The sequence below is a fragment of the Gossypium hirsutum genome, chromosome A12, assembly GCF_007990345.1.
Source record: "Gossypium hirsutum isolate 1008001.06 chromosome A12, Gossypium_hirsutum_v2.1, whole genome shotgun sequence".
Taxonomy (NCBI): domain Eukaryota; kingdom Viridiplantae; phylum Streptophyta; class Magnoliopsida; order Malvales; family Malvaceae; genus Gossypium; species Gossypium hirsutum.
The window spans coordinates 106,639,759-106,664,627 of NC_053435.1; the positions used below are offsets into that span (position 1 = coordinate 106,639,759).

The 24,869-nt window shown below is 30.4% G+C and overlaps 3 protein-coding genes and 1 long non-coding RNA gene across 5 annotated transcripts; 2 read left to right on the forward strand and 2 right to left on the reverse strand.

Annotated features, from left to right (window-relative positions):
* LOC107929500 (putative aminoacrylate hydrolase RutD) lies at nt 1–5,367 on the forward strand. The gene is made up of 11 exons (XM_016860935.2): nt 1–266; nt 363–561; nt 832–914; nt 1,058–1,158; nt 1,703–1,798; nt 2,273–2,326; nt 2,916–3,064; nt 3,959–4,076; nt 4,414–4,501; nt 4,857–5,040; nt 5,121–5,367. The coding sequence occupies exons 1-10, from the start codon at nt 149–151 to the stop codon at nt 5,021–5,023; spliced, it is 1,173 nt and encodes a 390-aa protein (XP_016716424.2). The 5' UTR covers nt 1–148; the 3' UTR covers nt 5,024–5,040; nt 5,121–5,367.
* A 952-nt stretch (nt 5,368–6,319) lies between these two features.
* Nucleotides 6,320–10,063, reverse strand: LOC107929501 (protein ABIL2). 2 transcript variants are annotated; one of them, XM_016860936.2, is made up of 10 exons: nt 9,724–10,063; nt 9,117–9,247; nt 8,581–8,663; nt 8,348–8,498; nt 8,009–8,108; nt 7,831–7,923; nt 7,671–7,737; nt 7,136–7,230; nt 6,929–7,047; nt 6,320–6,838 (listed from the first exon to the last, which is right to left on the reverse strand). In XM_016860936.2, the coding sequence occupies exons 2-10, from the start codon at nt 9,210–9,212 to the stop codon at nt 6,680–6,682; spliced, it is 963 nt and encodes a 320-aa protein (XP_016716425.1). In that variant the 5' UTR covers nt 9,213–9,247; nt 9,724–10,063; the 3' UTR covers nt 6,320–6,679. The 2 variants fall into 2 exon arrangements, with proteins under 2 accessions (XP_016716425.1, XP_016716426.1); XM_016860937.2 differs by lacking the exon at nt 9,724–10,063 and adding an exon at nt 9,573–9,700.
* Nucleotides 10,064–18,249: 8,186 nt separating this feature from the next.
* Nucleotides 18,250–19,297, forward strand: LOC107929541 (uncharacterized). Its single transcript, XR_001692844.2, has 2 exons — nt 18,250–18,608; nt 18,970–19,297. It is a non-coding gene; the product is annotated as an uncharacterized lncRNA (long non-coding RNA).
* A 3,210-nt stretch (nt 19,298–22,507) lies between these two features.
* On the reverse strand, nt 22,508–24,511 carry LOC107929504 (uncharacterized protein At4g00950). The gene is made up of 2 exons (XM_016860941.2): nt 23,752–24,511; nt 22,508–22,861 (listed from the first exon to the last, which is right to left on the reverse strand). Exons 1-2 carry the CDS (start codon nt 24,334–24,336, stop codon nt 22,784–22,786), a joined length of 663 nt encoding a protein of 220 aa, XP_016716430.2. The 5' UTR covers nt 24,337–24,511; the 3' UTR covers nt 22,508–22,783.
* Between the last annotated feature and the right edge of the window lie 358 nt (nt 24,512–24,869).

Sequence of the window (24,869 nt, forward strand, 5' to 3'; positions counted from 1 at the left end):
CCCTCTTTATCTTCTTTTCATATTCTGGAACAGCAGAAATCTGAATAATCTCAGATTATACTTAAAAAAAAAAAACTGAAAATTATAATCTCTATCAATTACTTTTTTAATCCTCAGAGCATAAATTGTGAATCCAATCTACGAAACGATGCCGTATTGCGAGGTGGGAAAAACGCAGAACGCCGTCGACGCTGCTCTAAACAATGGGATCCAGATTTATTATCGGACTTACGGTCACGGCCCTATCAAAGTCCTCTTAATCACAGGTGATTTTTAATTTTTTTTAATTTTACTTTCAAATGTTCGTTGAATGTATCCTTCTTTTTGGGCGGTAGTTGATAATTTGGTGAATGAATGGTCAGGATTGGCGGGTACACATGATTCGTGGGGCCCACAAATCAGGGGACTGGCCGGAACCGATAGGGCCAACGACGATGAAACTATGGCGGTTGATCGGGAATCCGACGGAGCTAATAATGAGGTCGGCGGCATCGAGGTTTGTTCCCTCGATAATCGTGGGATGGGCCGGAGTTCCATTCCCACAAAAAAATCAGACTATTCGTGAGTCTCTTTTGTTTTTAGCGGTTTATTAGCATTCAATTTTTATTATGCTTTGACTTTCTTTTTCCTGTTTATAGTTATTTAATAAAGGCGCTTTTTCCTGCTTTTTACAGTGAACTGTAGCTTGTTATTTATTTAAAAATAAAGAAAGTCAATCAAATTTTTGTAATGTGTTTAATACTGTAAGTGACTTAAAAATTACTAACCCCGGTTGAAGAAGAAGAGCGAGGAAAGTGATTTTTCTTTCTTATTTCTGGATGTTGAGTGCAGGACGAGAATTATGGCAAAAGATGCAATTGCCTTATTGGATCATCTGGGCTGGAAGAAAGCCCATGTTTTTGGGCATTCAATGGGTGAGTGAATTCATTCGGATTTTCATTGCAAGAATGAAAAAAATCCAGGAAAAAGAAACTTTAACCTTCTTAGTTTGTATTAATGAAGAAATGGTAATCTTGTTTTTAATATAAAGCTTGCTTGAATTTGTTATCCGAAACAGGGGCTATGATTGCTTGTAAGATGGCGGCATTGGTGCCTGATAGAATTCTTTCTTTAGCATTACTTAATGTAACAGGTGGAGGTTTTGAATGTTGCCCGAAGGTAATTCTTTATTTTCTATTTGTGTTTCTGGGCATTTGGTTGCCTTGAATTGAGTTCTCTTCATTTTTTCATAAATTTGATGAGTTTTATGCATATCCATTATTAACTCAGCTTAAGAGACTTTAATGATAACTGTAGAGATTATGACACACTTTGGAATCATTTGCTAAACTGTAGAACACAGAGGATAGATTTTACTAATTTACAGTGGATTTCAGTATCCGAAAAGTTAAAGTTTATCATAGCCTGCCATTCTGCCAAGCACTTTCTCTCTCAGTTTAGAAAGACTCCTTGATCTGCTAAGTCTCCCCAGATATCACTTCTCACTGTTGTATCTTTGTTGCTGAGAAAGAAACATGACAGTTAATTTCCTGGTCATCATCCAATATGATGTCAGCAGTAGTACTGTTTATAATTATGTTCTCATACTGATATATAGTTAACTAGTTCTCATGAGCTGAAAACCAGATTCACTTTCATACTTTTGGAACTTATATTAGGATTTAGGAGCAGCTAGTAAGTAACTTGTTTTACTCTGTTGCAGCTTGACCGGAAAACATTATCCATTGCAATTCGATTTTTAAAGGCAAAGACTCCTGAGCAAAGAGCAGCGGTTGACTTAGACACGCACTACTCAGAGGTAATGTTGTTCTTTGTTAACAAAATCCTTTTCCTTTTTATTTGGTGATTGTGAACTATGTTGTTTCCAACTTTTTATTTTTTCATGAAATACCAATGTCTTATATTCAGATATGGTTATGGGCATGGCAATATGACTTTTCAGAAAAAAAGAAACCCTACTAGTATAGCAGTATCCAGTAATCACCCCATTATTTATATAGCTTAGAATGTGAAACTGAGGAAAGAGGATGATTAAATTGGCTTATGACAATGAGGTTTAATTTAGCATATATTTCATAACCCTCAGAACTAATGGCCAGCCATTCTGAATTAAGTGTTTCCTGAGTTCAACAAGGTCAAATTCAGCATCCAGTTGAAGTTATATCAAAGATACACTTTGGTTCTTTTTCTAAAACAAATGAGTAAATATAACCCTTTTTTTTTTCCATGCACAAAGGCAACTCACAGAGTTTCATGTTACATATGATTGCAGGAATATCTTGAGGAGTTTGTCGGTTCTGACACTAGAAGAGTAATTTTGTATCAAGTAAGTTACACTGAAGCTGATAGTTGCTGGATTTGAATGACAACCATATTAATCACTTAAGCCCTGATAAAAGTTACTTCTTGTTCACTATAAGTCCATAACCTAATAATTTCGAGTGGATGTTCTGATTTTCTTGGTGATGGATACATCATTCTGCACCATACCATTAGATGGGCAGCGTATTGAAGAGTAGCAAATTTTTTCGGCACACTGAAGCTGCAATTATCTGTTTGCTTTTGATTAATTTTGTTTTTTGAGCAAGTTTGCTTTTGATTGAATACTCTTTGAAATATACTTCATTTAAATTTTATAGTTCCTGGAAACCATAATGGTTTTTCCAATCGGAAATGCCTCTGATGAAATGTACTCATCCTGTTTATCTCAAGGATGATACCATGCCTCTGAAAATCGTTGTCAAATGTTTACATAGTCAACGATCTGTTATCATTGTTTATCAGAAGCTTTGATGTGAGCTTTTTGGCTCATAAGAAGATAATTCTATGAAGTTTTTGCAACAATATTACTGTTTATATAAACTGTAGATTAACTCTAAGATGCTAACTGCCAGATGCTTGCTTGTCCTTGGCAGGAATATGTAAAAGGCATAACAGCAAGTGGCATGCAATCCAATCATGGGTTTGAAGGGCAAATCAATGCATGCTGGAGACATAAAATGACCCGAGCAGAAATTGATTTAATCCGTTCAGGTGGATTTCTTGTATCAGTCATTCATGGCAGGTACTACATTTCATGACCCTGAAAATAGTTTTTATTATGCAAATACTTTCAAACTCCCATAGGATGTATCTATGCTTTTAGCCAAATATAATAATTTCTAGTTAATCGAGTTTTTAGATTTCAGTTACACTTAACATATTCTAGAATGTTCTCTTTTTCTTTTCCCAATGTAAGCATGTGGTGAGAGAGAAACTAGAGCCATCTTCTTGATAAACTTTTTATCCTCTATCAATATGGCAGATTATTTGTGGTTATGTTAATACATTGCCAGTGCTTCTTGTTCATGCAGAAATCAACTTGTTGGGGTTTCATCTGGTTGCTACTGATATGAGAATTAGATAATGTAATTACTAGGCCTAGTAACGATTCTCTTTCTTTAAAATGGGGTATAAGCCAGGCTAGTTAATCTCCAGGCATTCCCCTTTTTTGGATTTCCATGTAATGGGCTTGTTTAGATTTTTCGTCTTTGAAATAACAAAAAGTTATGGGAACTTCCTCTTAAAATTTTATTCTCAGTGTGCTGTATGGTTGTTCTGCTGTGCATGCTAGTGCAAGTTAAATAAACGATCTTAAAAATAATGTGCTATTTAGAAAGCTCACTTCTGATCTTAACAGCTCCAACTTCCAAGTTGAAGTTTGAAATAAATTCTCTCTTTTTCAGTTTTTCTTTAAATAATAATAATACATAAAAGAAGAAAAAGAAGCTACAAGAAGTTAGCAGATTTGGTATTTGTTGCATACTACTTGTATAAGAATATCTAGTTGCTATAGTTTGATAAGGATTATAGTGTGTTTTATGTATCATAAACAGCAACACGCTAATGTCTTTTATGTATCATAATAATTATCTCTTGAGATGACACTCAACTAATTTAACATTTTTGCAATGTGTAGGCAAGATGTCATTGCTCAAATAAATCATGCAAGGAGGCTAGCAGAGAAGCTACAACCTGTTGCAAGAATGGTAGAGTTTCATGGGGGGCATCTAGTAACTCATGAGAGAACAGAAGAGGTAATTTTTCTTCATCCGTTTGGAATAGGCATCGGGGGTTTTTTCCCCGAGAAGCTTTCTGTGATGGAAGGGCACTAAAATGGCACTTACGAAGGTTGAAAATGTTTGTAAGAATGAATTTTATTGGAAAAACGGTAACAAAACATGTTGAGCTTTTAGAATTGTGTAGAGAAGAATATCTGACTTGTGAAGTAATGGTTTCTTGATATCGAATACAAACTTGACAAAGTTGGTGCTCTTCCATCATTAGTAGATATTTAAAAGTATATAGGTTTTATTTGATTGTATTTGCCTGTGGAAAGAACCTTACAAGACTGAATTATTCACTAATTTTCAGGTTAATCAAGCTCTTCTCGAGTTGATAAAGGCTTCCGAAATGAAGATGAGCCCACATGACTGGAACAATTTCCCCAAGAAAAGATCGGGTGTGTACTTATCTGTAGTTAAAAGCCTTTTCTCCTGCATTGTATCATCAAAATGACTTTTTTTTGGTACAATGATTATTCAAACCCAGACTCCACAACTTGGGGTTCATCATCAAAATGACTTTAATGCAGTAAATATTTATTATTTCTATCTAATCTATCAACTAAATGCTTGGATATAAGAATGGTGCATATTCACTACGACTAGAGATCAATCTTCTAGGTGTTATTACAGATAAATGGATTATCTTATCTGATCAAACAGATATAGAAATGCTAGAATTCTCTTGAAACCTGTAGAATTCTACTTCTGTTTTTAATCTATAATTTTGCTCACTTCATTGAGCTGTAACAGAAGCGTCAAACAGAGCAACCGTAGAAAGAGAAACCAACATAATCATCGCAAAGATCCACGTGTTCCTAGTATGTCTAATCAGTCTATTTATGACGGTATTTAAGTATGGAAGAAGTTCTCTACAGAGACTAAAACCCGTTAGAGTTGGAGCCTCTTCCCCAAAATAGTCTCCATTTTTAAACTGGTAAATACTGCGTATATCTTTCCTTGTATTTAAACCAGGTCCGGTTAATTTGCTCAAATCATCTTCTTTTTTTTTTGCAGGTTTTATAAATTTGTCGCCATTGTGACACGACCCCATTTGGCTTTTTAACTGATTTTCATGTTATATCATGCAAAACCTACTGTAAATGGAAGGACATCAATATAGCCAAAACCAACAGGCCAGATAACACAGTGGAGCTGGAAGAGAGCTAAAAACTTTCCTTTGATTTTGTATACCAAGATAAAGCTGAGGAGATGCATTTTTATCAACCAACAAAGTATAAATAATAAATATGGCCATAAAACTATTAAAGTTGTCTCATGCATGCAAATATGCTGCCATGATTTCCGTTGATAATTTTTCCTGTTTTCTCTAGATTTAGTGCTCTTGTTTTTTTTTTTTTACAGTACTAAACAACTAGAAAGGTTTTAATACAGTAACACTGACTATACAAAGAAATTATGAATATAACATAAAAAGAGAGAGAAAGAGAACATGCCTGGCTGTTGTTTTCAGGTTGCCATGCAAAAGAACCTGAAGCATTTTAGCTTCTGTTCTTAAATTGCTATTTGCGTTCGCAATTCTTCTTTTCTTCTCTTATTTTCAAATAATGATTTCTTTTACAAAAAAAGGTTATGTATAAATATCATTACAATCACAAAGCCAATATAGGGGGATGCAAAATAAAGGAAAGATGGGATCATAATATTATGCCAAAAAAATATACCTTATGCCCCTGGAATATCCTTATAATATATGCTTGGAAGGCTTTATTTTTTTATTTATTTTATATAAGTTCTCGGTCTGCGTTGAGGGTCAAACTAAAAATTGTGCCAAAAGAAGTGGGCCTATGTAATTCTCTCACCACTCGCAGCAGCCCAAAACCAATGTATTCTGTTTTTGGTTAAAATTTGCTTCAGTTCCCAGTACTTTTTGCACATTTGAAATTTAGTCTCTCTTTTTTATTTTAAGAAATTTGATCTCTCTACCTTTCAGATTTGTTGATACACTTAAATTCAGATTTATTTATTTTCTTTTTCAAGTTATTACACTAATAATTTGAACTTTAATTTTAAAATTTAAAAAGTAAGAAATCAACCTCTGTTTTTCTTTCCTTTGCTTCTTTGCAAATTTCATGGCTTAACCAACATTTGTTGATATAGTTACTTTATTATAATCTTTTTATATAAAAAAAAAGTGTTTCACTTACGGCCCTTGGGGAACATCGGATAAAATTAGAACAATACACAAACTACGATACGAAACTGTTAATTTATAATGCACGATGAAATAATTGTAAAAGAGTTACATCATCCCTTTCATACAAAGTTACAAACTTCAAATAGATGCTCCACCAATGTCAACAAACGACATACATCTTTGCATTTTGCAGGAAAACTGTGAAATAAAAAAAATTATACATAGCTCGTAGGATGAAATATGATAGTAACATCGATACATTGTGAAATACATTTATAGGAAGAAAAAAAACCCAAAAATAAAAATGAAAAATAGAAAAACGTAAATGAAAACTGAAAGAAAAAAAGAAACCTCTTATCATTTGGCCATTTTTTTGGCCACCTATCATCCATATGTGGTTTGTTTGTTCGTTTGTTTCTCAGTATTCATCTAAATAAGTATATAACATCTCATCTTTCTTCGATTTCCGACGACTAAGCAATGCTTTCAGCAGTCTTTTACTTTTGCTTGGAACTTGTTCGATGTCTTTCTCTGTTTGAAGTCTCATCGAAGCTGATTTCCGGGGCTCCGAGGGATACTGCCAATGATAAAACAACAGCAAATTATATCAGCATCATTAACATCAAATGAATCATTTCCGGCATTAACAAAACTATTTTATGCTCACCCGCCGCCTTGCACCGGCTGAATTTGGAGTAGTCGGGCGGCTCTTATTTGGGGTCGTAGGCCTGCTCATTGATCCCGTACGTAAAAGCGGGAATCGATGCGGTGATACTGTTCGCTTCTCTGATTATGTATATAAACATCATTAGTGACTATAAACATGCATAGGATTGCAGTTCAAAAATATAATTTAGTAAAACATGCATCCGACCTAGTTCTTTTTTGGGGACCGTGGAAGTAAAAGAAAAGGTTGAAGATCGTTGCGGAGGCCGTGGAGAAGGTGACGGAGATCGCCCTTTTCTGAAACTGTCATTACAAGGATAAATATCAGTGTCTTCTAATTACACAATTAAGTACATATGGTTTATTTATGGTTAAAATTTGCCTATAGTCCCTATACTTTTCAAAAGTTAGGAATTTAATCCTATTACTTTTCAAATTTCAAGTCCAAATGTTAATACTGTCGAAGTTTTTTTTTTTTTGTTAACTTCAAGTTATTACAACATCTTTTTTAAATTACATAGCTACTAAGTGAGTAAGTTTTTTTTTTTTTTCAAAATACCACAAAAATAAATTTAAACAAAAAAAATGCAGTGTTAATAGCTGGACTTGAATTTGAAATCTGAATATTAGAGGACTAAACTCCTAGAAATACAATTTCAGGAACTAAATTCCTAATTTTCGAAAAGTACAAGGACTATAGGCACATTTTAACCTTTATTTATTAATGCAAATTTAAGCCTTACCTGGCCGATGATGTCGGAGTTTCCCGGACTGAAGATGTTGGTGTTTCTCGAATCGTAGCTCGAACGGCTTAGAGGAGTCATTACAAGTACGATCAAGTTAGATTATGATCTTGTCCAACATATAAAAAAATCGATAAACAAGGTTCGATAGAGCAAGTACCATTCTTGAACTGATGCCAGTCATCTTCGTCATCTAGACTACATCCTACGTATTTCGACATTGTAAGGTTTGCACCATGCATGGTCTCCCCGACTGAAAATTAATCAAAGACGTTGAAAACATTACCGCATATCATTGTCTCCGTAATTGCTAGAAGGAACAGAGAAGGGTACATTACCTGGCAAGATGTATCGTTTATTGTACTTTGGCGTATTAATCACCGATGACTGTTGTGAAATCCCTTCGTGATCAATATACTCGTGGCATGTTCGTAGTCTCTACAATACGGTACGTAAAATTTCAGTACTTCATGAACCATCGCATGATGAAGCAAAGCAAAGGGTGGTGTTTTTTACTCAATTTTGGGATCATGCATGCATGATACCCCATGCTTCTTCAGGGATATTTCCCTCTACAAGCATACTTTCACCAGCAACCAACAAGAAAGGGTCGTAAAATAGACTTGTAGTTATCATAGTTATCTCACTATTCAATGAAAATAATCTGAGCTGCTAACCTGTTCAATACAAGAGACTCGGAGCTCAGTTCCTGAAACCTCTTCGACTTTTTCGTCTAAAAGATCGTTAACCTTGTATGTCACAGAACCCAAATGGTCTATAGTATTCACAAGTGCTTTGATGGTATAATCTTTCAATGTTTCTACCACTCTGCATATACATGAGGATTTTATACTTTTTAGACAACAATGGCAACAATTTAAGGTATGAAACAGGAATTAAAGCAACTCACATCTGTTTTTGGTCATCATTGGTGTAGGAAAGTTCAAAATACTCAGCTGCTGTGTAGAGCTGTGATCTCAGATTTTTCAAATCCTGAAACAAAGAAACCGTGTCATAAAAACCACGGCATACAAAGCCAACAGTAATCGGACTCGCGCATGAATGTTGGAAACCAGTATATGTTCCCACCAGTATGTTCATTTTTTCTAATGTTTTCCATATATTTCGAGGCCCTTGTCTGAAAGTGTCAGACACGAGTAGTTTCACACTTGACTGACACGGATAGGGACTTAGCACCTTGAGAAACAAGAAACATCCACCACTAGAAATATTAAACACAAAAAAGAAATCACCCAAATTAGGCAATGTTTCAGCAACTTTACAGTAAAGGCGTAAAATTTCAAACATGATTATATGTAATCATGAGATAATTAAAGCTTGAAACCATTGTAATCAGCTTATAGCACAAAGCTAATGAACCTTTAAGATGCTTAACTTTGGCTAAGGGCTAAACACAAACAAAATACAAGCACTGTAACTAGGTACCTTAAGACTATCAGAGAACAACAAGCTCTGCTGCATAGAAATCTCATCATAATTCGATGGTTGTCGGGACATGGGAATTGCAGCAGCTGCAGCCATTAAACCGAGATCGGACCGACGGAGTACGCCTTGACCTGCATCATTTGAAATAATCAGAACATTAAAATCTCTTTGAGCATTTTAAGCTCAAGACACCATCAAGATAATCCATGACCAAAGGCTGCTTATAGACACTGTGAGACACTTCAAAATTAAGTTTCAGTTAATAAAATCAATCAAAGCAATTATTCCAACCAAACATTACTAAGTTAGGGAAATTAAAAAACAAAAATAACAAATCCAGACGGAACTTCAGGTACTAAAACAAGAAAACCCCATTTTTGTCTGAATCTTCAACAATACTAGAACACCATATTGAACATTTTAAGAACCCCCCAAAAAGCTTGAAATGTTCCATACCCTTTAGCTTAATTAACTAAGCCAAATAGACAAATGGGTCTAGATCAAAGCTCAGATGATTAAAACAAGCAATACCCTTGTTTTTTTTGTACAAAAACTTGAAGCTAAACCCGAAAAAAAAAAGAGTGGAGTAGAAATTGCAGAGACTAACCTCGTCTATAAACAAGCTTGTTCTTTTGCTTTCCCACTTGTAGTACAACTGAACTTAAAAGAAGCAAATAGCTTTAGACCCACTTCGCATTTAACCTTAAAAATCACCAGAAATTTAAAAAACCAAAGGCATAATGGGGACACAAACAGGGACTAAATGATTGAAGGAGACTAATAATATATATAAAATAAAAAATAAAATTTACTAAACATTAGAAAACGACAACGTCAACAGGCGTCTACAGGCTTTAAAAGAGAGAGAATGAACGGGGTTTGTTCCTTTTTCTTTTTTTGCTTTTTGGTCCTTGTTTGAACTTTGAGGGACTATAGAGGGAAACAAACAGGCAGGAAACAGAATTAGCACGCCTTTATATATACTTGATTTTTATGGAGTAAAACCTGGGAAATTTTAAAGTGTTCAAACCCCATTTTAGTGGGGACAAAACTTGCTTTTTTGCAGCAGTAATCAAGTTCTTATCTGATCTTAAGTATTTTCTGAACCATAACTACAATGACCAAACATGGTTTCATCACTTGTTTAAGAAAGGTCAAATTCTGCTATTGGTCCCTGTACTCCGTATAAATTATAGATTTAATCTCTATACTTTACTTTGGTCAAGTTAAGTCATTGCAATTTTCAAATATGTCAACTTTAGTCATTAGACTTCTCAAATTTTGAAATCCTAGTCTTGACCCAATGGTAGCAGTTAAATCTATTTAGTTAAATTTTACTATTAGTTTTGTATTATGTCTAAAGTTATAGATTAAGTCTCTATATTCTTCAATTATATCATTATTAGTCCCTACAATTTTTCAAATTTCAAAAATTCAAATTTGACACAAAAAAAAGGGCAACAATAGTTAAATCCATAACTAACTTTTGTGTAATAGGCGAAAATAGCAAGCTATTAAGTCATTATATATGCGATAATATGTTACCACATCAGAATTTATAAATAGTAAAACTTAATAAATTTAATAATTATTATTTAATTATATATAAAATTTTAAAATTCATAAAATATAGGGACTAAATTCATAACTTACATATACATATAGTACAAGTAGTAATGTCAAATTCTTAACCTTTAATAAAAAAATCTTTAAATCAGCCTTTTATATTTGGTTATGCTTGGACTTTTTTGAGTGTTATGACAGCTTCAAGCAGTAGGAAACACATGCATTTATTTGCAACAGGTCCCTGTCTGATATATATATAAAATATTATGACCTAAAATTCCATTGTTGACGTCTCTTGGTTTTGGAGATTATTTTAAATAATCAAATTTCTATGCTAATATTTGATTTGAAATGGAACTTCCAAGGACTTAAAAACAAAAGTTTGTTTAGTAAGGAAAAACAAAGTAAAGTTTGCAGCTTTCAAAGGAGCCGGTAAAGGACGTTGACTTGCTCCAATCATATCAAGGATTGCACTCCTAGTCTAGCTAGTCCTACATGTATGATGATTTGATTTTGGGTTATTTTAGTTTTTGGTACTGAATTTAGTAATTATATTCATTTTGGTCCATATATGTTTTTAAGCCACTTTAATATTTGAATTTGATAACTAAATCCAGTTTGAATCTTGAACTTGGATTTTGTCAATGTGTGATGATGCGGTACAACTGAAAAATAAAAAAGATTAAAACATAAGTCTTTGTACTCTTTGAAAGTTTAGAATTTAGTCATTATATTTTTTTTTCAAGGAAATTAGTCATTTGGCTTTTCAATTTTCAAAATTATATTGTTAAATCTAGATTCATTACAATGACATTTTTATAGTTACATGACTATTAAATGAGTAATTTTTTTCATTTCAAAATGTCAAACCAACGAGTTTTAAAAAAAACAGTGTTAACTGTTGAATCTAAATTTTTAATTTTAAAAATAGAGGGACAAAATTCCTAAATAAAAAAGTATAGGAACTCAATTTCAAAATTTATAAAGAGTACAGAAACTTATAACATGTTTTAACCAAATAAATATATTTATGGGTTTTTTTATTTTCAAGCGATAATTTTTATGAAATCCAAAGTCAAGTACCAATATAAACCTAGTTAGCAAGTTAAAGTACCAAATTGAACTTAATTAAAAATATTGGGGGCCAGATTTTACATTTGCCCTTTTGAGTTTTACCTCTCTCCCTTAATTTCCTTTGTTTAGTTGTTGAAATTGAAAGAGACTGTGTTTGGTTTGGGCCATTAATTGGGGGACCCCATCTCAACTTCTTCCTTTTTTTTTTTTTTTTTAGAGATATCAGTCTTTTCTCCTCTTGTTGCGGAGGAACTGATGGTTTAATTTCCATTGCCCTGATTTAAATTTATCTCATTTTAAAGGTCTATTTCTACCCTTAGTCCTTCAAAAAAAAAATGCCCTGGAAATATACTTTTAATTTTTTTATTTATCTAAATAAAAAATTAAAATCTAATTGATTTTTTTATTAATTATGAATATAGGTTATCAATTAATCTTAAAAATTTAAATCAAAGCTTTATATGTTAATAAATTATATTTCAAATTTAATATATATTTTTTTAGACCAATACAATATAGAATCAAATCAGTACAAACAGATGAAAAATTAGTCAAAACTCACACATGGTGAGACAAAAATCCATAAATCACAATTGTATATAATGAAACTCGAATCTAAGTAAAAAAAAATATAAAACCTTTATTTTTTTATTTATATATCTTTTAATCAAATTTACCCTTAAATTATAATAATCAGTATGTTTTAATAAAAAAATATATTTTCTCACTTTGATGAAAAGAAAAGTCGTAAGTACTTGTTGTTGTTCTAAAAATAAAATTAATTTACTAAAAAAATAAATTAATTTATTAATATAATAAAATATTATAAAATTAAACTACTGCATAATGTGTGATAAAAAGTATTTAATAAAATATATTTTTAAATAATCTTATATTAAATCAATCAAAACATTATATATTAACCGTACAAACCAAGCCAGACAATACAACATAACACTCAGATACCTCTTGAAAGAAAAATCTCAAAATAGATATTAATACTACACCTCTCAATGAATCATGAAAATGGATTCCATCTCAGCCTATTCTAAATTCCAACGAACAATCATTTCGTTCCCCATATGAATAATGGAAGCTGCAGTCTAAAAACAGAGAGAGAGAAAAATTGGAGAAATTAAAACTTCAAAGTTATTGTGATTTTTAAATGGTGGATTAAAAAATAATTTGAATTTGAATTAAAAATTGGAATTTTATGATTTGCAAAAGACGTGGCCTTAGTGATGTTTAATTTTTAAATAGGAATTAGACATTCATGGTTTGGTCGTGCATTTCAGCTACAACTAAACCAAGCTTATCATGACGATCCCAATTTTTATATTAATTTTTGGGTATGTTAATATTATAATTTTATTGTCATTATTGTATTAATATTACGAACTTGAAAAGTAGAACTATTCATAACTCTTTCTAATTTATAAATAGGAATAATGCATTTTGGGATACTCGAACTCACATTCTTTTACATTAACAATAATACTTAGCTTTAACAATAGATAATTAACTAATCAAGGCAATTTATAAAAATTTATTCTAAAACTTTTTAGTTTTGCAATACTAACAAATTGGCTTTTTTATTTTATTGGATTATTTTTAAAGATAAAAATATTTTTTGAACATTAATATCATTGTACGTTTTTATTATATCGACTTTATTTTATATAATGCTTAGAACTATCCATAAACTCTTCTCAACTTTTAAATAAGAAAATAATGTGCTTCAACGCACTCAAACTATTGTCCTCCTATATTGACAATAATAACAATATTAGTCGAACTAAAATTCAATAGATTATATTTATGCAAACTTTAACAATCTATGATTTTGTGTGTGTGGTACGTATGCATCTTTTATTAAAGGAATATTTCCTTCTTATAATGTGGAAATAGACTTGGTATTTTATAGAAATCGTGATTTATAGTGGCCATAATAATATAAATATTTTTAAAAGTGTATTTATCGAGTCGTGCATTAGTGGACCAATCAGTGGCGTGATTGGTGGGAAATGGGAATTGTATGTGCCCCCCCTCCCACTATGGCTGGAAAATGATTGTTTATTTATTTATTTCTTTTAATTTTCCCGCTTCTCAATTTCTCTATCTTATCTTCTTTCCGAAAAAGTCATTTTCCTGCCCCTAAGTCTAACTTCAGTTTTATATATTTATCTGCTTACACTAGTTTAAAATTTAAATAATTTTATATTTTTTTTCTAACTTTTTATATTATTAATATTTTAATAATTTAACTATTATATTTTATATTCGATTAATATAGACTATACATATTAAATTTGATATAAATTTAAAATTTTTTATTAAGTAAAAATATTTAAACGTTAAATATATTAATATATACAATATTTTAAATTAATATAATAGAGATATTATATTAATTAAAAAATTTACATTCATGATTAATACTAAAATATTAATAAATTTAACGATTAAATTATTAAAATATTAATTATATAAAAAATATTAAAATTATATAAAACAACTTAAATTTTAGACCATATATTATATTATTTATCGTGTAATTTGTATTCGATGAACAAATCTAGTTCATCATTGTACAATATCTAGTGGGTTGAACCAATTTGTTAGTCCCAAATCTCTTATGGACTTCCTTCAGCGGCTTGGTGAATTTTCACATTTAAGCTTTAAACCTTGTTATTTCTCGCTCTTCTCAATATTGCAATGAATAATTACTTAAAAAATATAAAAGTTATAAGTTGCAGTTGCAAAAGAAAATTTTGTCACCCTTTAATTGAATCGAGTGAATTATTTAAATTAGTCTAGCTGATAAGTTTTATTTTAACATATTAACTCATACAATAATAGGAGAATATCAATGTGGGAAGTTAGAGGTGATTATTCGATTGTTGATGAGTCTTATTTTATAATCCTAACTTAATTTAAAAGTTTTATAAAATAAGTTGAGTCAAGACAAGTAAATTTGTTCAAGTTAAATTTAAATATTAAATAAGTTAAAATTAAAATCTTGTTGACATGACTAATTTTCAAGTTAGAGCAAATGAATTTGATATTTGTATATATTTGAAAACTCTTTCAAGCAAAAACAAGAGAAAATAAGTTAATTTAGTATAGTAAACTTGATTTCATGATTTACTCAGGATGGAGCCTAAACTTTCTTTTTATTGACGTTGGGTCTTGAATTTGGCAATTGCTCCCACACTGGGGCTCAAACTTAGCAATTGTTCCCCAATTTGAGTCTAAATTTTAGGGTTTTCTAGTACCTTAGATAAAAAAAAAATTCAAGTCCTAATGTTGGAACGTTTTCCAAGTTCAGGGACTAACTTGAGCTAAAAAAAAGTTCAAGCCCTAATATGAGAACAATTATCAAGTTCAAGTCCCAATGAGAGAAAAATTACCAAATTTAAGCCAAAATATGATTTAATCCATTCTTTTTAGATGAATCAATTTATTTTAATTTTTAAAATTGATAGGAATGGCATGGATATTTATACTAATTTATTTTTCGATCTATTTAAAATTTTCATATTGTAAAAATTATACTCCATTTAAACTTGAAAATCTATTTAAATAAATTTAGAAAACTGACTCGGAATTATGGATTGAGATGATATATATTTTGGCTATTTGTTTTATCTTTCTTATCTTCTTTGGACCCAATGTGTCTTGAGTTATTACAAGTGGCCTTAAGGCCTTACTTACAATTGGCCCATTGCTCTGAAATTAGAAAAAAAAATGGCAATAGAATTGGTAAAAGATTTTAATCTTTTTCGTTAAGATTAAAGTAATTCACGTGTGAATCCTTAAAAAATGGAGCATAATGCAGATAAAAAAAGATGGATAAGCAAAATCCTTGGTATAATGCACAACCAATGAATACTTCATTATATGTAATAATTCTTAATCAAGGAAGAGAACGAGGAGAATTCACAATACAGTCGAAAAATAATTTGATTATTATATAGGATTAGATTGTATCTATTACTAATTGTTTAATATCATCTCGATATCTTTTTTTATGTTGTTGACACATAATCATTTAAGTAATTTTTTAACCTAAACCTTGGACCTTAAACCCTGAGTCATAGGTTTAAATATTCAAGGTTTCAAGGTCCAGGAATCAGGTTCAGGCCCAAGTGAAAAACAATTATCAAAGTGATGTGCTAATGACATGGAAAAAGATGTTGAAATGATATTAAATAATTGATAAAGGAGACAACATGATGTGGCATCTTTGTTTCTTACCATCTTTTTCCAATGAAGGAAAGGCTAAAACTTTTTATCAAGATCTATCTCTTATATGTGTAGTAATTAAATCACATCAAAGTCCACGTCGTCACTTCATAACAGGACTAAATCTTTTAATGATACATATATTTACCTTAAACTGATTGAAGAAAAAATACTTATTACCTATTGAGTCTTAACTTGGTTAGTATTGACATTATTGTCAGCGTAAAAGGATGTAAGTTCAATCATGTTGAAACACGCTTATTTCCTATTTAAAGGTTAGATAAGTTATGGGTAGTTCTAAATATTATGTCAATTTAAAAACTTTCAAAAAATTCATTATTATATTTATTTATTGTTCGGATTACATCCCAATATAATAATTTATTTCAATAATTGTAAGTGTCGAAACCATTTTCAAATCTAGTTTTGGAAAATGGGAATCGATTTTAAAAACGCAAACGGGAGTCGCCACCAATCTTTTTAGATGTGATTGGATCACCTTTAAAACATTTGGTTTTAAAATCATTAGTTTTGGTCCATGAAATAAAAGAACGGGTTCGGGAGTCGGTTACATACGAGGAAGGATTAGCACCCTCGTAACGCCCAAAAATTGGTACCTAATTGATTATCAAATGTCTTTAATGTCGAAAGAAAAAAAATTTTAAGATGTAGTCCTCCTTAAAATATTTTAACTTTGAAAATTGGGATTCACTAGCGTCAAAGTATTGACATTAAGTTATCCCTTTTTTGAAATTCCTATCTCGAAACAGTAAAACGCTATATCCAATAAGTTAGGACATATTGCTTTGAAATTCCAAGATAGTGGCTTGCATTTTGAAAACCTCTAAAAAAACTTAGAAGGGTACTTAATTATTCGAATTCAACGAGAAAAGAGGCAACCCAATAAGTTAGGGGCACTGCTTTCTCGAAATTTCCAAACACCAAGCATTGCCTTATTTGCAAAAAAATTTATTTCGAGGTAACAAATAAATGAATAAAACGAATAAAAAGATAATAACGAATAAGCTAGGAAATATTCGAGATTAAAAAAACTAGAAATAAACAAACAATCATTATGTAAGACTAAAGAATGATAGTATAGTGAAGATAATAATAATATTAATAGTAATAATACAAGTAAAAATTTTGGAATGATGTGTGAAATTATATATATGTATGTGAATATATAGATAAGTAAACAATATATATAGTGAGCAAAGAGTAAAAGGTAAAATAAGTGTATTTAAAGAGTAATGGGTAAAAATATAATAATAATATAATAGTAGTAATAACGTAATAGTATTAGAAATATACGATATATAATATTGAAGGTAAATACATAATATATACATATTAGAAATAATCATAATATTAGAAACAACTATTAATAATACTACATAAATAGATATATAGTAGTAGCATATACATGATATAATTAAAAATATATAAAGTAAGATAATATGGGAAATAAAAAAAAATATAAACGATATAATATTAGGGCATATGCAAAACAATAAAAATACAATATTAAAAGATATATATATAATGTATACATAATATAATATTAAAATATTTACATGGTATATACATAATAATGTAAAAAATAAACTATTAGTAATATTATAAATATATACATATAGTAGTAATAATAATATAAAGGTATTTCATATAAACAGGTATGCACGTAAAAAAAAGAAAAGAGAAAAATAATAATTACAAAAGTATGAAATCAAAATAATATGTAGAAACATGTTTATTCTAAAAAGAATAACTAAAACTTAATTGAGAGAAGAAACAAAATCCAAGAGATAACTTGCAAATAAAACAAATTATTGAAACAAAATTTTGGGCTAAAATTAATTGCGTATAAATGTCCGAGATCTAAAATTAAAAATGCCCCAAATCTTAAAATACCGCGCAAAAGGGGCAAATTGAAATAGCACACAGACTGCAGGGCCAATTTAAAATAATATAAAAAACTTAAATATGGCCAGATTGAAGGCTAGCACAAAGGAGGGGACCAATTGCGTAAATTACCCAATTAAAGGTAATATGCATGGTCCCAAGCAAAAAGCTGATTCCAACCCCCATGCTACTTTGTTTTATTATTAATCAAAAGCATTCCCCATGCTATTTTGTTTTATTGTTAATTAAAATTATTTCCCCATACTATTTTGTTTTATTATTAATTAAAACCATACTTTATTTTCTTTTTTTTTATCATAAAAAAAACCCTTTTAAAAAAAAAACAACAAAAAAAAGTTAAAACATCACCCTACCACCCTACATTCATTTTTCAAAATAGAGAGAAGGCTCTCAACTCTCTCAACCCTTCCCCTCCTCCGGTCATCGGACCGGCCATCAACCGTCACGCCGGTCACCGACCACCGACGGCGGCGCCGCCGTCCACGGTGGCCGAAAAAATCTTTCGAGGTATTTTTTCGCTTCTCTTCTCGAGTAGAGCCCAGATTTTGGGTTAAAACGACCCAAAAACCTTCAAAAATTAATGAGAAGCACCCTAGAACTCAAGAATCCATTCGGTTTCCGGTCACCGATCTTCGGCGGTGGCTTCCTCGGTCGTCCACGATGTTGGAAAACTGAACACCGGTAACTTCTTCCCTCTTTCCCTTTTTTATATTTTTTTTGCAAGTTTTTTTTGTTAAAAATATTTGTAAAATAGATAAAACGAACGAATAGAAAGAATATAAAAAATAAATAAATAAATAAATAAAAATAATGACAAACACCTTTTGAACTTATTTTCTCCTTTTGATTTCTCCCAAAAATCTCTGTAATACAACTCCCTCTAATACAATTTCTTCTCTCCAAAATACAATCGATTCCCCCCTCTCCCATGGCACAAGGAACATAGGGCTTTTATATAGCCCAAAATCGAAAGAAAAAATACAAAGAATTTTATTTTTTGGTGTTTTTCTTTGCTGTCCTTTTTTTTTGTCTTCTTTTGCAGGTATAGAGTGGTGGAGGCAAGTGAGTGTGCTGGTGGCAGACAACTGGTAGTGGCGTAGGTGGCCAAGGTGGGGTGACGGCTAGGGTTCATCACCACTTTTCTTTGCTGAAAATTGCTTAGGTTTGGGTAGTTCTAATTTGGGCTGGTTTTGGGTATTGAGTTTGGATAGGTTTAGTTATTGTAATTGGGTAGTTTTGATTTTTGGGCTGTTTAACATTGTAAATGAACTTAGAATTTGGTTATGTGAATTTTATTTTTTGCTTGTTTGTTTGGGCCAAAAATTGGCCATTACAGTTATATTATCTCAATTCAAGCTAATTCTTTTGCACATAACATTTTAAACCAAAATCTAAAATTTATAAAGTCTATGTTTGGAATATCAAATCAGTAAAGTTAAATAAAAAATATACCACCTTTTCAAATTCCCATATCCTTAGACCTTATCACGGATGATAATGGATATCCTACGCATCTTCAATTTTTTCCTAAAGTTAGGAGAAAAGGCAGCTGAATTTGACTGCTTTTTACTTTGAACAAAACCCCAATATTGCAAAGTTATTAAGATGCTTCCATTTATGTTATCTTCATAAAATTCCGGCTATATAATACTATTATTATACTTTATACAGTATATACTGCTATTTCTTTTGAACATTCAGGTTTCCATTCAATTCTTTCAACTTTACAATGCTTTTAAAAAGAATGTTTAAAAGCAGATTGAGTTTTAATATTGTTATCAGTATTAGAGGATGTGGGTTTAAGTATACTGAAACACATTATCCTCTTATTTAAGGGTTGAGGAGTGACTATGAATAGTTTTATACATTATATAAAAATAAAAATAAAAAATTGTTGATACTACACTCATATAAAAAAAAGTAATAATTTTTTTTAAATGTGCAAATTGTTAGATTTGATTATATAAGTGACTTTGCCGATCAGATTTTTGAGGAAGAAATATTGGCTAATGAAAAGTAGCTAAAGTTGATTTGGAGGGGTGAAATTGATAATAAGATTTAATATATTATTTGGTATTTTAGTTCGACATATTTTTAATGAGTTACTTGTGTTATTTTTTATTCAATTTGGCATTTATGTTTGACAAAAGTTATATATTTTGATACTAAAAGATAACAGTATTAACTTTTTAGCATTTAATTTAGATTTTAGGGTTAATCTGGTGAAATTTAATTATTAATATTATTAGGCTTGATTTTTTTCATTATTTGTTAATAGAATAAAATTAGTGTCAATTGTCAATTTGTTTAATTTTACATTTAATTTGTCAAATACGATTCAATTAATGTGATTTAATTTGGGTTTTAGAGTTGATTTAATAACTAATTATGAATTTTTATCAAATTTACTCTAAAACCTGAATTAAACACTAAAAAATTAATATTATTACCTTCAAGTACTAAAATGTATAACTTTTGTTAAATCTAAGGACCACATTGAACCAAAAAAAAAAGTACCATATTAAAAATATGTGTCAAATTTAGGTACCAAATTATGTCCATTAAGAAGCTTAAAATTAATGATAGGGTGAAATTAACCATTGTATCAGTCAGATTTAATATGGAAAAACAAGAATAATAAATTATGTATATATATAATTCTATTGGAGTAGGGTGAATTTTATCATTATATAATTTTATATAAAAATATATAATTGATAACATAATCAATCAAGTGTTGTCGTTATTGGTTTGTTTCTTTTTCTTTTTTCACATTAATCTTATTATAAATTTTTATCATATTTGTTTTTTTGATACAATACTTAGAATTGTCCATAATCCCTCCTTTATCCTTAAATAGGAGGATAATGTGCTTTAGCGTATTCGAACCCACGTTCTCCTGCACTAGTAACAATACCGATATCAATTAAATTAAGACTTAATCGGCTTTATTTATTTTTTTAACATCAATATCAAATGATTTTTAGCATATTGCGACCTTCAAGGGTTTCCATTATTGCATGAAGAAATAGACAATATATATTATATGAGGATAATAAGTATAAGAAGACTGCTCCAATGTGATAAATATGCATGGGATAATTAAGAAAATAAAATGATAAAGAGACAAGGGTTGGTTCGTTGTGCATGCTCCAATATACACTCATGGCATGAAGTATTGGTAGCCATTATATGTATAGGTATATATGTTTTTGCGTGTATACTTTATGAAACTATTCATGTCTTTGTACTTTATCATGGAGCTTGCTTTTAACTAATAAAAGATAGTGATGAAGGTGGAAGAGAAGGAGAGGAGTTGAACTGCTGCTACTTCTGGATTTGACTGAGATGTCCACCAAAGCTAAAGGCTGCCTTTGAGTGTCAAAGTCGATTACTAAGAATTTTTATTTTGTGTCATTATTCCACTCACCATAGCTACCTTTCCCTCTATGTATACGTCGAGTCCCAACCATTGTTGAAAATAAATGTGATTGGGCTGAAAATTTTAAAAATGTTTTTTTTTTCAAAAACGGAAATGTTGAAAATAAATGTATAATTATTTTATTTTATTTCTTATGTATTTATTATATAAAAAAATAACCAAACATGTTTTCATTATTAAAAATAAAATTTTATTTCTATTTGATAAATGTATTCTTCAATTTTAAAAAAATAATAAAAAATGAAAATAAAAATATTTTTCAAAAATCAAACGAAATAATTCTTAGACTTTTGAGAATAGTCACGTACTAAATTCAAAGTCTCATATTAATTACGAGTTTAGATTATTCGATTATTTTTTAAAATTATTTCTCAATTAAATTAATGTTTAATTAACTCGTGACATCAACTAAATCAGATTAATAGCCTAAATCATCAATTCTCTCAAACAAAAGCATAGGTAGGGGCTTGACCTTGCTTAGCGTTAATGGATATATTTGTTTTATAGCTCCTCTCAAATACTAAAATATTCAATTTATTTCTTTTCAACTTTGATTAAATGAAAAGAAATGTATTTTTAATACATTTAAAAAATTAATATAATTTCATTTAGAAAAAATGTTAAATTTAACTTTTAATGTTTACATTTTTTGTTAATTTGTTCATTATTCTTTTTGAGTTAAATTTAGCTTTCAACTTTTTAGAAAAGACTGAAATCACTTTTTTAAACTAAAATATGAATTAAAACACGCATGATAGTCCACGTGTATTTTATATTGACATGATATTTAGCTTATATATCATGCCAACCAAGAACTTAAAAATTAAAAAAAAAAAAGCTTTAAGTATATGTTGATTGCTATGTGAATTGTCATATTAACAATTCAACTATTTCTTAAATGTTGACGTCAAATATGACTTTTTCTTGAAGGTTGAAGATCAAATTTAACTGAAAAAATAAATATTAATGGTTAAATTTGAAAATTATGCCTTCAATTTTAAATTTTTTAACACATTTTTATCTTTACCCTTAAAATTTTATAATTTTTATGTTGATCCCTAAACAAAATTCTCAACTTGGTCCTGCTCTCGAAATTTCATATATATATATATATATACGCACACCAAAACCTTAAATATTTGTCGTAACAAATTGTTTCCATTAATGCTTTATATCAAATGATTTATGAGGAACAGAACAGCCAAATGAACCTCACACTGTACTGTGTGAAGAAGGCTTAGCCGCTTAGGGTTCTAAACTATTCATTATTACATGAAATTTGACCAAACAGAATATATTGTAAAATACCCTGAAATATAATATAATATAATATAACGTATATGTTCTTTGTTTTTTTCCCTATACAAGAGTTAGACTGATCTAATCTCACAAGATCAAACGGTGGGTAATGAGTTCAGGAGCCCTTCTTCTTCATTTTCCCTTCTCCACGTCTCCATGGGACCACTTGCTTAAAGCTTTCATAAATGCTTGCCTGCAGTTATTACATAACAGTGTCTTGCACAATTAGAGAACGTGTAATAATGAACATCATGTATGTAGTATAGAAAATAAGAAGTCAATGTATAATAAAAAGTATATCTATTAGCATAATTTCCTACCCTAAGACTGCATATTTTCAAAACTCATGTGGGAATATTGTTTTTAATAGTTTTTTTTTTAGACAGATTCTAGCCACTAATTTTTTAGAGGTAATCGATGAAGGAATTTATTACAGGTTTGGTAATAATATTAAAAATTTTAAATTTAATTCATGTATTCAAATAGATATATTAATCGATTCTTAATTTAATTGTTAATCTAATTCAATAATAGTAAAATTTTATTTTTAATATAATTTTTTACTACTAATTATTACCCCAAATCTTTAAATCGAAAATTATTTTATCGAGAAAAGTTTTAAACCTAATATAAGAGTAATAACTAATCTTGTCCGAAGAACATTCCTTTGAATTACGTTGGGGTTGAAAATGGCTTCTTAAATGCTTATTAATTAATTTGGTAGATAATGGCAATAAGTAGTACTATTGTGAATAGCATGATCAAATTATCAGTTTCAACAGTAACAGGTAACAATCTAAATGCATTATATGATAAGTTTATCTATGGATTCTTAGGGTTTTTTTAGACAATATTTAATGTATTTAAATATTCACAATCATTGCAATTTCAATTTTTCACTTTTTAAACATGAATATAAAATATGAAATGATCTAAAATTATATAAAAATTCGATTTGGTTTAGTTATATTTTATGTTTAATTTAATGTGGATTTTTTAAATATTAAAATATTGCATAAAACGTAATTTTATTTCAAGGATATTCATTAATCAGTGAATGAAGTACTGGTTTCGGGTACTTACCAATACGTGTGACCTAGCTTGAGTAAGGCTCAACAGGCTCCCTTTCCGCCTAACTCTCGTGATCTTCACCTGCGTACCGCCGCCACTTCCGCCACCATCACGGCCGTTAACCATCGGAGGATCTGAAGAGTCAAAACTACTTCCCTGAACAACTCGTCCAGCTTTTCTAAAACTCCCCCACCGACTCGACCCGAACAGAACTTTCTCCTTACTCAACCTCTTGTTATCAGGGCTCCTAAAAGACCCGCCTTTCCGAAACGACAAGGTACGAGACACAACCCGACCCGAATCAGGCCCGTCCAAGACAGTCGTTGGAGACGGCATGTTAGCAACCTTAGCCTCGGCTAACAACCTCGGAGGCAGTTCCAAGCATCTTGCAGTATGTGGCTTTGGTTGACTTTCAGCGGCGGGACAAGACCTAGGCTTCCCTGGCGCTTCCTCCCACTGGAATGGAATCGAAGCTGAGGTATGGATCGGCGGCGTCGCGATACCTGGAGGCTCTTCCGCCGCCTTACTTGGAAACGAATATAGTAAAAGCTTTGGTGTATGGGTTGTTTCACTTTCGAACTCTGCCACTGACCCCATTTTTTCCTCTAAAAAACTGATCAAATCAAAAAAGGTTTTCAAACACAGTAAAATAGTAACAAGTTCTTTAGATTTATAAAATGGGTTTCAAAGTTTATAGAGAGAACAAAAAAAAAAAAAAAAGAGTGGGTAAAGTAGATGCCGATGAATGTGAGTTAACGCTCCTGGCGCTTCATATACACGAGAAAATGCCAAGGTTCTATTTTTACCGGTTCGGATGTTGTGAAAACAGGTTTAATTCTGCTCTTAGCCTCTGTAGGTTTTGGATATTTGAAATTAGTCCCTACTTTTTCTTCCTCGAATTTAGTAACATGTTTGATTTAAAAATTAATATTCAATTTAATGACAGGATGTGCCACTAAGTTTTGAGGCACCTCATTAAAATTTTCGAAAAAATTAGAGAGTCTAACTAAAATTATTTGACTTATTGAAATATTAAAAACAAATTGTGGGTTTTAATTTTTTTTTTTTAATTTGAGAGGATTAAAGAGGATTTTTAATTTTCTTGGATGATCTAATTAAAAATTCTAAAA